Source organism: Priapulus caudatus, unplaced genomic scaffold (assembly GCF_000485595.1).
Source record: "Priapulus caudatus unplaced genomic scaffold, Priapulus_caudatus-5.0.1 Scaffold711, whole genome shotgun sequence".
NCBI lineage: Eukaryota > Metazoa > Priapulida > Priapulimorpha > Priapulimorphida > Priapulidae > Priapulus > Priapulus caudatus.
This window is the reverse complement of record NW_014577772.1, coordinates 45,760-58,259: the sequence shown is the minus strand read 5'-3', so window position 1 is coordinate 58,259 and position 12,500 is coordinate 45,760. Positions and strand designations below refer to the sequence as shown.

The window sequence follows — 12,500 nt, the reverse complement described above, 5'->3', positions numbered from 1 at the left end:
GGTCACCGTCACCTCCTGGTCATTGAGAGACGCATGAATGCTTGTGCCTCTGAACTCGTGTGTGAACTGTATCGGGTGCTCCTCGATCCTAGGAGATGAAACGCGCGTATTGTCATAATTTGTCATCACTAGCCAATTCATTTCAACCCCATATATTACAACCCTACATTACAACCTCAACCCAATATTACAACCCATTACAACCCTAACCCTAACCCTAACCCATATTTCGACTACATCATACAAGCAATAATATATATATATATATATATATATATATATATATATATATATATATACATATATGTATTGTGGTGTGGTGGGCGTGCGTGCGTGCGTGCGTGCGTGTGTGTGTGCGTGCGTGGCGTGCCTGTGTGTGTGTGCGCCGCCGTGCGTGCCTGCGTGTGCGTGCTGCGTGCCTGTGTGTGTGCGTGTGTGTGCGTGGCGTGCGTGTGGCCTGGCGTGCGCTGCGTGCGTCGCGTCGTGCGTGCGTGTGTGCGTGCGTGTGTGCGTGCCTGTGTGTGTGAGTCATCGGCACACTACTCACGAGTATCTTCAGCTGGTGCTGCAGGCGACGGGAGGTCGACAGACAGCCGTAGTCGCCCGCCGACGGCCGGAAGCGCGGCAGGAAGCCGCTACGTCCGGCGCAGACAAACACCTTCTCCACGCAAACGCCCAGCAGCTTGTGCAACCTCTGGCCGGGGTCAAAGGTCACACTGCCATAAATCTCGTCGCCTGCAAGTATTCGCGTGCGAGTCACGTGGTTGCACAGGCGTGTGGGATGATGTAATGGGGAAGGTTGGGGAAAGCAGCGTTCGCCTACACGCGCACACGCGCGCACACGCAAACACACACACATACACTCTTTCATACACACTATCTCTCTCTCTTACAGCACACGCGCACGCGCCGCGAGCACCGCACGCACACGCATGCAAACACACATACACTCTTTCATACACGCTCTCTCTTACACCACAGACACACACACACACACACACACACACACACACACCACACAACAGCACACACACACACACACACAACACACACACACACACACACCCACACACACACACACACACACACACATAAACACACGCACGCACGCCCCACCTACGCGCGTGCATACAGATAGATAAGATAGATAGATAGATAGATAGATAGATAGATAGATATAAGATAGATAGATAGATATATAGATAGATAGATAGATAGATAGATAGATAGAATATATAGATAGAAAGATAGAAAGATAGAAGAGATAGATAGATAGATAGATAGATAGATAGATAGATAGATAAGATAGATAGATAGATAGATAGATAGATAGATAGATAGATAGATAGATAGATAGTGCATAGATAGATAGATAGATGTAGATAGATAGATAGATAGATAATAGATAGAAGATAGATGAGATAGATAGATAAGTAGATAGATAGATAGATAGATAGATAATAGTAGATAGATAGATAGATAGATAGATAGATAGATAGATAGAGATAGATGAAGATAGGATGTGGATAGATGAAGATGGAAGATGGATAGATGGATAGATGGATAGACGGATAGACGGATAGACGGATAGACGGATAGACGGATAGACAGATAGACAGATAGATCAATAGATAGATAGATAGATAGATAGATAGATAATAGATAAGATAGATAGATAGATAGAAATAGATAGATAGAGTAATAGATAGATAGATAGATAGATAGATAGATAGATATGATAACGATAGAAAAGATAGAAAGATAGAAAGATAGATAGATAGATAGATAGATAGATAGATAGATAGATAGATAGATAGATAGATAGATAGATAGATAGATAGATAGATAGATAGATAGATAGATAGATAGATAGAGTAGATAGATAGATAGATAGATAGAAAGATAGAAGATAGATAGATAGATAGATAGATAGATAGATAGAGTAGATATGATAGATAGACTAGATAAGATAGATAGATAGATAGATAGATAGATAGATTAGATAGATAGATAGGATAGATACGATAGATGGTATAGACAGATAGCATAGATGGATTAAATAGACAGATACGATGATAGATAGACTAGATAGATAGATAGGATTAGATAGATAGATAGATAGATATGATACGATAGATAGATAGATACGATAGTATAGCCAGATAGACAGATAGACAGACGGATAGTGCTGCATAGATAAATAGCACTTAGATGGGCCATACACACATACATCAACAACACACATCACACACAACACACACACACACACACACACAACACACACACACACACACTACACAAAACCACGCCCTCGGTCACGCTCACACGACCTTTAACGAATGTGAAGGCCGTAGTTGCGTCGTCGTCCGGCGTCGACAGCTCGGCGGCGACAATCCCGCCAGCCAGCCCCGCCTCCGCCCAGCTCAGAACGTGTACCGAGGCTAAATTCTGCCGGTACGGCGTCGACTAACCTCGGCGCAGACGCCGCGTACAGCTCGAAGGTCCACGTGAATCCCTGCGGCTCGCAGCCGTCGTCCCGACTCTCACAATAGGCATGCGCGCTGCTCGGCCGTGCCGACGTAGAAGCACGGATCATGGTATTGTCCGAGGTAGGTCGGCGCACGTCTTACGGCGCGCGTATGCGCGGCCGTTAGACATGCGCGCGTGGTTGCGAAATGCGCTCTCGTCTCCAGTATTAATTTAGCTAATGGACTCAAGTAATACATGGAAGAAACACGAAATGAAACATGATGAATAAGATCTTTGATTTAAAGCCTTAAGGAATGGCATTCAGTATAGTTACCTAACATTCTTTCTTGTGTGCGGCGCGCTGTACAGATCATAGATACTGGCGGTGACCTACAGACTGAGTATGACATCATTTCGCTAAGCCCGTACTTCTATGATATGGTCACATGAAATCTAACACAATACTATCCTTAGCTAACACCGTACTTCGATATAATATGTTCACATAACTCTACATTAACACGCACTTAGTTAACCGATGAATCTTGTGAGAGGGTCCTGCATGCAGATGTCCGCGTTAGTTAGAGATGAATCTCCACGTCTGTCACTGGTTCACTCCTAGTGTCCGAGTTCCACTGCTAGCAGCTACGTAGCGCTGGAAGCTGAGTGCCGAGACCGCTCAGCAACACACCGTCGACTCCCAGTAGCTCGCCGCCTGCACAGTCACAAGCAAGGACGGCTAATCACTCGGCGCACTTTATTATTTATCATCGTTGCATTTTATTAATTCTATCTTCCTTCTTAAGTATTATCTACTCCTTGGTAGAATATATACGATAATGCAGTCCAACGCACTCTCTGACACGCATGCACGCACGCACACACGACACCGCGGTGACGCGCACACACACAGACACACGCACACACGCCGCGCCACACGCACGCACAGCACAGACACACGCGCGCACGCACATCAGCACACCGCGCACAGCACACACAGACGCGGCGCGCGCGCGCACACACACATCACACCGCACGTTTCTGCTGATAAACGATGGCTAGGCTCCCGATAAACGACTGCTGCTCATAAATATATACCTGTTCGTTATTAAATACCTGCTCATTAATAAACACTTGCTCATTAATAAACACCTGCTCTTTAATAAACACCTGCTCATTAATACACACTTGCTCATTAATAAGAACCTGGTCATTAATAGACACCTGCTCGTTAACGCATACCTGCCCGTGATGCAAACAGCACGAACTTTCCAGTGAAGTGGGCTTCAGTTCTGAAATGCACCTGCAGCTTGCCATCGGAATCCAGCCTCAATCGTGTCAGGTACAACCTCCCTGGAGAGGGAAGTCATTGGCTTCACATGTCTCCATCTATTACCGTGTCCCTCCCCCCTTCCTGCCACCTATCAGACCTTACCTTAACCTCCTCCCTAACCCCTTCCTCCCCCTTACACTGCGATGGTTAATAGGTTTTTGGCTCAGTCTGACTACTGGTGCCCACTGATGGAGCAATGGAAACTTCAGTTTTGCGCTCACAAATATTTCTGTGAAAACGAATGAAAATAAGAAGGCTGTGTGACAGACACACTAAGCAAAACAAATCTTGCCAAGTTCTATATGTTATTTAATGAAAATAGAAAAGAATAGAAAAATCGTCCATGAAGATTCACCGCAGTATCAGCATTTAGAGGTAAGGAGAGACACGAGAGGGAGAGAGAGAGAGCAGGAGAGGAGAGGATATGGGGCAAGGGGAAGAGGGGAAGAAAGAGAGCGAGGCGAGTAAGGCTATACCTGCTGGCAGTGAATCGCTGTTATCCGGATCTATCCCGTCATCCCACAGTAGCGCTGTGTCGTACACGAACGACACCCGCATCTTCGTCTCCATGTCGACGCTGCGCCATCTAGCGGGAAGCTGAGGCGCGTAGTAGGCGTTGGTGACGTAGAGAGGGATGGTGACGGTGACGAATGACTGCGTCAGGTTGAGCATCTGTGCGAAGACGACGTAATAGATCGTTCGCACTTTGAAACGGGTTGAAATGTAATCTGCACGAATTCACGCGCTAGAACCCGACGGAAATGATCTAGGTTGCATCGCTTCATAGCGGCGTGCGGAGACGTGAAGATCAGAATAGTTTCTCAATATAAATAAAACCATGGTCACGGCCATGGCCATTATAACGATTATAATCATGATTACAGTCGCAGTCATGGTCACAGTCAAGGTCACGGTCAATCACGGTCACGGTCACGGTCAGTCACGGTCACAGTCACTGTCACAGTCACGGTCACGGTCACGGTCACGGTCACGGTCACGGTCACGGTTATGGTTCCGGTCACGGTTACAGTCACGGTCCCAGTCAAGGTCACAGTCACGGTCACGGTCACGGTCACGGTCACGGTCACGGTCACGGTCACAATCACGGTCACGGTTACAGCCACAGTCATGTTCCTGATCGCAGTCACGGTCACAGTCACGGGCGCAGTCACGGTAAAGCGCCGTACCTCGCCGTCAGTGGTGACGGTGGCGCCACATGTCTCCACGAGTGCAGTCAGGTCAGTGTGTGCGACGAAGCGCCACAGGCACGCCTGCAGGTCCAGATGACGGTAGAAGCCGACCACGCTCTCTCCGCGGACCCCCGCGTCCCGCTCATGCGACTCCAGTTCCGAGAACTCCTGTCGGCGCACTCCGAAACCTTGATCGGGAGGTTCCGTGGACCCGATTTCGTCACCACTATATAAAGGGGTCATATGACAGATTAAGTGTTTCTAACCCTAATATATATATATCATCATGATTATCGAGAGGAGAATGTTGACCGTGAGGAGCGGCAGAGATCGCCGTGCATGTATCATGCGAGTATACATCGAAGTAGTGCGGTCGAAACACCGCCGTCCGTATACTCTCGCTCATCCAATACATTCAAACGATCGAAAACCAAAATCGATGAGAAAATCGAATCGCCATATTAACGATCACCGACTCGGCGTCACTCACACGTCATCGCCGGAGAGAAACGTCACGTTGTCACCGGTGTCGCCATCTATCAGCAGGTTGGAGCAGGTGTGTGTGGTGACGCGCAGGGCCGACGGAGTGAGAGCGAAGTCGAGGTTGGTAAGCGGGCGCGTGGATACTAGCGGCAGCATCCCGTCAACATGGGGCACCGTGACGGAGACACGCACGCCGCCAGCCCAGCCCTTATCTGCCTCCGCCTTACCTGGCGATATCGAATCAAAAATTATATCACAAATTATGTTAAAAAAGTAGGCCTACATTAATAATATTTCTAGTTATCTAATCAATTATAAATAAATAATATCAATAATGTAATAAATGATAATAAATATAATATATCATGTACACCTTAATAAATAATTAGTAATTATGATATATGAAAATATGAAAATGAAAAATTGAAATTATGATATAATTTAAAATATTTCATTTATCAAAGCACTTCTTATCAAAACGATAATTTCTCAAATATATCAAAAGATTTATAAATGTTGACAAATTTAGTCGCACCTGTCATCGCACATTTACTGTTTACTTTAGCATAAAGATTATTACGAGTTTATGCTGCTATAGCCTATGAAATAGCAAGTAAGCAGCGAACATGTTCTCTTGTTACAATGATAATGTGATGTATTGTCGCGAGTATTCTTTGAGGTAGGGCAGATTAGTGAAAGTCGTCATAAATACAGTCTGGCTGATAAGTTTTGTTCTTGATATATCTCACTGGCATGCATTTCCCCTATAAATTTCTTCTCTCCCTCATATTTTCCATTAGCATTTCTCTCACGTATATGTAATTAGCATTTCTCTCACGTATATGTAATTAGCATTTCTCACCTGTATATTTCATCGTGGCAACGAAGGGGTTTGCTCCGAAGGAACCAAGAGACGATGACGGACAGAGCTGCGATAACATGGCAATCGTCACCACGGAGCTGTAGGAAGCCAGTCCGGCGTTACCATGGTGATCTACCGCCTGGGCCACACACTGGAGCCGGCTACCTATGACCAGTGAAAGCCACGTAACTAATGGCAACAGAAACATCAGCAAGGGGAGCAGAAGCATTAGAGGAGCAGTAACAGGTGTGTGTCTGATTGAATGACCGCCTGTCTTGCAGCTTAGCTTCAAGTTTGCCTCCTAATTGCATCACTCACTACCAACCTTCCTCCATTGCTGCTCGATCGATTGCGTGCTTTCCTCTCTGCCTGCCTGCCTGCCTGCCTGCCGGTGCCTCGTGTGCGCGGGCGGGCGTGTGTGCGCGCGCGTGCGTACGTGTGTGCGTGTTTGCGTACGTACGTGCGTGCGTGTGTGTGTGCGTGAGTGCGTGCATGCGTGCGTGCGTGCGTGCGTGCGTGCGTGCGTGGTGCGTGCATGCGCGATGCCCAGTACCTGCTTCAAAGTACACGCTGTCCAGCGCTACTTCATGCGGACCGGTGAAAAACAACTCCATCTCCAAGTCCTCTAATTCGTATTGACCGTCGTCACTAGATGGCGCCACACGCCACCTATAGCGCGTGCGAGCGTTGTCGATGCCGTTCGTGTCGCAGAAACCCTGCGTGTCGCCGTACATCAGATGCCGAGCGCTGCACGCCTGAAGCCATAAGCAAAGCATCCCTACTAGTTAGAGATGAGGAGGCTGCTGGCCTTCGATGATAGGTTCGTGCTGAGATAGAAGCCAAGGGTCCGTTGCCAGTAGGCCTAACAACGTAAAGCTAAGGCTAATGTTAATGCTAAGATAACACTTACGACTAATGTTAATGATACGAGAATAGCGTTGACAGAAGCGCACCGCAGCTATGAGAAACCCTACGATAACAGGAACTTCCTAATTTGCTGTCGCAAGGCTGCTGGTTGGATGAGAATCGATGACAAAACTCAAAATCAAGCACGTACATTTGTTGTACATAATAGTACATAATACTCAGTAAATAATGCATATTATGATGGCTAACCACATACTTACATAAATAATATCTGATAATGAAACGACACGGCATTAATTTCCTATAATTTTTCCAGGCAATTTGCTAGGATTTTTTGTTCTTGTAACTTTACGATGTTTCTGTCTACGAGTCAAAGGTAATGTCAAGACCAATGTTAAGACGTACTAATGTTAAGACTATTTTTGTTCTGCCAACGAGCCCAGAAGTACAAACCAAGCAGCAGACTTGCAAGTGCGACTGCTAACGAAAAGCTAGCCAAACGCTGTTAGCAGTTACAGTCTGATCTAAACGCACGTGTGTGATTTGCCGCGCGGTCTCCATCAGCGCAACAGATGCATCTGACGAGCTTACATTAGCTGCGGACGTCTGACGATAATCACGCTAATGCCAACAGCTCTCGCCGTCCACCGCCGCGTAACTCTGATCATTATAGCAAACAAGAAAGATTTAGTATTGCGGGAACATGATTGCTGTTCTATCACAGCTAGTTTGCTGCTGCCCCCGCGCCGCTGCCGCTGCCGTACCGTGACGCAGACGACGGGGTAGCCAGGAATCGGCGAGCCGACGGCCGCCACCTTGTCGTCCAGGTCTCTCAGTGACACGATGACGGGTATGGCGGGAAATGTGACGTCACCCTTGGTGTGACTATCTTCGATGAAGACGGTGCATTTCTCGGTTACCTGGCAACACACGACTCGTAGAAGAAAGAGAGAGAGAGAGAGCGGTCAAAGGATGAGGTCAAGGACTCAAGGTCACGGTTCGGGAAGGGCCGGGAACCATACGAACGCTTGTGTTAAATTAATCTGCCCCAGTTTGTGATCATGCGAATTTCCAAACTTTTAATTAACCAATTCAGTCACTGATGGTGTATAATTATCTAACAATTATTATACGCATGCTTTTTATTAGATTTCAACAATTAACCTATCCGTCTGGTCGGATGACGGGCACTCTGGCCAACCAACATTTTGATAAGAACGTATTAAAACTATGCTTGGTGACCAAGTGCTGCGAAGTCGACTAATAGGCGCGCAAGTGTAAGTAACGTATAAACTGATCTAGCGTGACCGACCTAACAACTATAGGGGAGCGCGGCGAATGGTAATCTCGCTTATATGAATAGGTCAGTTATCTGTGCCTCGCTCTTTCGTTTGTTTTCTTTTTTCCTCTGTCTCATTGGTTCAGTTAAATTTCTACTAGTCGCTACGTAATGGCATACCTGAACTTTTGCGCGGCCATATTTGTCCGGTAGGAGGTGTACGCTGAAAGCTTCCGTTATCTCCTGCTCAGCATCATACAATATATCTACCTCCAGCACGTTGCGCGCCACCCCTGGTGGGAACACCAACTCTGTAACAATAAGAAGAAAAACAAGCGATGCTAATCGCACGTAGGGCGTGCAGTCTCAAGCGGCGAGTTGAGCGCATGCGCAATCCCGCTAGTAAAGTGCTGCGAATGTGTGTGCAGTATTATGTGAACAGATTCTCGCCGTTAGATTGTTACATTGTTAACGAGAATCATAGATACAACAGTTTGTTATGCGTGCATACCTGCGTTCGTGCGTGCGTGCGTGCGTGCGTGCGTGCGTGCGTGCGTGCGTGCGCGCGCGTGTGTCTGTATGTGTGTATGTGCTATGGCTTTGCACTATACCACAACAAGAATTATGGCCATAACAATTATCATGGCGGTGCGATGGGGTGCTACACAGACATTTCAGTGTCGCAACAAACATGGTGACACACCCTGTGATATTCCCGCGTAGTCCTTTCCTGATTGGGCTGTCAGGTCACGTGTGTGCGCGCGCACGGCAGACATGGCGGACAGGTCGCCAACCCTAACGATGACCACGCCCACTGTCGCTGGCTCCCCAGGATCTTCTGGTTCCTTAGCAATGAGGCGCCTCTTTTCAAACTTTATCACGGGTTCTGAAAAGTTAATTGTCAACTGTGGCTGTTATACCATAACAACACACAAAGCTACAATGATTATCGTTACTTATCTAACTATTATCGGCTGCATGATATAAAGAGTACAACGAAGTGTGGAAACACGCAACTGCCTGCTGTGATCAAATAGCACGCATGTGTGCATCATGAAAGTATTATAATAGTATACCATACGAGTAAGATAGGTAGAGTAAGGCTCTATAACTGCTATAGTCGCTAGGTATACAAGCATAAATAAAGGAGTAACACGAAGATGATTAGTATGTTTAGTACAGCTCTATAATTGCTATAGTAGCAATGTATGCTAGCATAAATAAAGGTGTGAGTGTGATATGTATAGTAAGGTTCTATAAGTGCTATAGTAAGATGGGTATAGAAGCGTGGCGTTACCGTCGTTGTCTTTCACCAACACGGTGGAAAATCTGCGCGACCCAAGTCTAGCTACTCCTGCCGACCCGCTCGTCGCTCGCTCCAAGGTCAATGTCAGCCTGCGGGTACGACTGTACTCTGCATCGTCGTCCAGCTTGACGACGCATGGCTTCTCTCGCTCGCCTGTGAACATCGTCTGCTATTATCAGCAACGGTCGGGCAGCCGCCGCTAGCAACATGGCCGTCAGCGGTAGATGGCGCCACGGATGGTCGACATAATACAGGGGGATAGTATATATATATGTGTGTGTGCGTGCATGCGTGCGTGCGTGCGTGCGCGCGCGCGTGTGTGCGTGCGTGTGTGCGTGTGTGCGTGCGTGCGTGCGTGTGCGCGCACGCGCACATGTGCGTGGTGTGCTATGTTGTGTTGTTAGTGTGCGTGTGCGCGTGCATGTACGCGTGCGTGCGTGCACGCAAGTTTTCACTGAATTATTGTGTTAAATACTCAGCTCTGGTACCTGGTAAGAACACGAGTGTAGATTCCTCTCTCTTTTGTTGAGCGTGTGCGCCTGCGTGCGTTGCCATGGTTCCCGACACTACGTAGCAGGTCACTGACGAGTTGTGCGCCATGTCGCCCGTGCGTACGACGTAGACTGTCGCCGTGCCGTCAGCCTCGTTCGCTCGCACCTCAGCATCACGAAACTGCATGACAGGAGCTGCGGGCGAATAGCGGCGTAAGTCACAGCGAGCACACACGTGGACACAGTCAGTGTCATCTATATCTGTCTGCGCTTGAATATGACGAGGTTTGCGCAGACACGCATGTATGCACAGTCAGTGTCATATATTTATAGGTTTGTAATTGAAAGCAAAGTAATATTGAAAGCAAAGTAATAATTGAAATTGAATAATTGAATAATAATAACGGAGGGTTGACGCACGTGCATAGTGTCAATGTTATCTATCGGTGGTCTGTGAGTGAAAACGAAGTTACAGCGAGCATGCACATAGACCTAGCCAAGGTTATTAATATGTTTGTCGACTGTCATTATGTCAGTCCGTCCTTCCGCGCGCCCCCTTTTTTCATCTAGATCTGTCTGTCGGTCCGTCAGTTTCTCCATGCATACACGAATCAATGATATTTTACTACGCGCATTTGTTGCCAGTGTGTATATATGTTACATGTGAGCTATATACACAAGTCTATGGCTGCCTCCAATTGTGTCCAGTGATTTGGGTCAACCTGGAATTTGTTACTGAATTATCAGAAGATCCACCACCAGGTGGCGTGACGCTTACCGTCAGCGACGCTGTCGTTGATGTAGATCACCGTCGTGTTGGGACTGGTCAGCACGCCCCCTGTCGGCGAGTGTAGCATCAGCTCGAAGCTTTCAGCGCCCTCTAGCTGCGGCTGGAAGATGTCGTCGATGATGCGGACGCTGAGCGTGCGGGCAGCCTCTCCCGGGGAAAACAGAAGCATCCGGTTGAGCCTCGCGTAGTCGCGGCCGGCTGCAAGCAGCGGATGAGCGGCGGCGTGTGCAGAGCGGTGAGGATGACCACGGACCACGACGACTGACCGGTGTCCACCCCGCGCGCGACACAGAAACACGGCGGGTCAGATAGAGAGAGAGAGAGGGAGAGAGAGAGAGAGAGAGAGATAGGAGAGAGGAGAGAGAGAGAGAGAGAGAGAGCGCGCGCGAGAGAGAGAGAGGATGAGAGAGAGGGAGAGAGATAGTGCGAGGAAGAGCGAAAGAGCGAGATAGATAGATAATGATATAGATAGAAATAGCGATATAGATAGAGATAGAGGTCGAGATAGAGATAGAAATAGAGATATAGAGATAGAGATAGAGATAGAGATGTAGATGGAGATAAACATAGAGATAGAGATGAAGACGGGTATAAACATAGAGATATAGCGAGACGAAAGAAAGAGAAAATGTTGAAACGCTAAAACTGCGCAGTTATCACACGCTTGTAGTGCGAAGAGAAAACTGCAGATTAAACACACGCTTGAAGCGTGGAAATCACAAAGTTACCACGAGCCATTTTGTGAATTGTCACCAGACCGAGTTAAACCTAATATAAGCAGATACCTTTGGCCATCACATAAATACCATGAAAACACTCATGGCTGGCATACGTCGGAGATAAACCGAGACAGAAACATTCCAATACATGTCAGCGCAGAGGGAGGAAAGTAGGAAACCCTGCGAGCTATCAAGTTCCCTCAGCTATATCTATAAGGTCTATGTCTCCCTGGGTACTGCCGGACACTGCGGCTGCTGTTGTTGCTGCTACTAATGTTGCTACTAACTGCTGTTATTGTTGCGGACATTACTGTTTGTTGATTGTTGATTGTTGATATTGACAACAGCAGCCGCAGTGTCCGCCAGTACCCAGGAAGATATAGACCCTATCAGTCTCGGCTAAGCATAACATGACATGTGCGGTGTGGCTGGCCGCTGCTGCTGCAAGACTCACGCTGGGCTGCGTTCTTTCCCGATGACCTTGAGTGAACGATGACGGTCGACGTGTTGCTGAGGTCGTGACCTTGACGTCTCACGGTCACCAGCAATCTACCGGCTTCTTCGGCCACCATGTACGTCTCCTCCGCAAAGAATATAGATGGCGCTGGTGGCAGAATAACGAGGCGGAACGTGATCAGCGCCGCCAATCGCCAAGCGGTAGCGGCGTTGTCATATTGTCAGTTTATATATATATATATATATATATATATA

At 47.5% G+C, this 12,500-nt stretch overlaps 1 protein-coding gene across 1 annotated transcript in view; it reads right to left on the bottom strand.

The window, feature by feature from the left end:
• Positions 1-12,500, bottom strand: part of LOC106812989 (FRAS1-related extracellular matrix protein 2-like) — a 21,250-nt gene that overhangs the window by 4,649 nt on the left and 4,101 nt on the right. The window contains exons 5-17 of the mRNA XM_014817029.1: positions 12,244-12,393; positions 11,059-11,268; positions 10,278-10,475; positions 9,781-9,942; positions 9,187-9,369; positions 8,664-8,794; positions 7,969-8,124; positions 6,891-7,092; positions 6,338-6,502; positions 5,483-5,702; positions 4,990-5,218; positions 4,279-4,474; positions 3,712-3,822 (exon numbers count right to left, since the gene is read on the bottom strand). Coding sequence (XP_014672515.1) covers positions 3,712-3,822; positions 4,279-4,474; positions 4,990-5,218; positions 5,483-5,702; positions 6,338-6,502; positions 6,891-7,092; positions 7,969-8,124; positions 8,664-8,794; positions 9,187-9,369; positions 9,781-9,942; positions 10,278-10,475; positions 11,059-11,268; positions 12,244-12,393 — 2,313 coding nt within the window. The remainder of the gene's footprint in view (positions 1-3,711; positions 3,823-4,278; positions 4,475-4,989; positions 5,219-5,482; positions 5,703-6,337; positions 6,503-6,890; positions 7,093-7,968; positions 8,125-8,663; positions 8,795-9,186; positions 9,370-9,780; positions 9,943-10,277; positions 10,476-11,058; positions 11,269-12,243; positions 12,394-12,500) is intronic.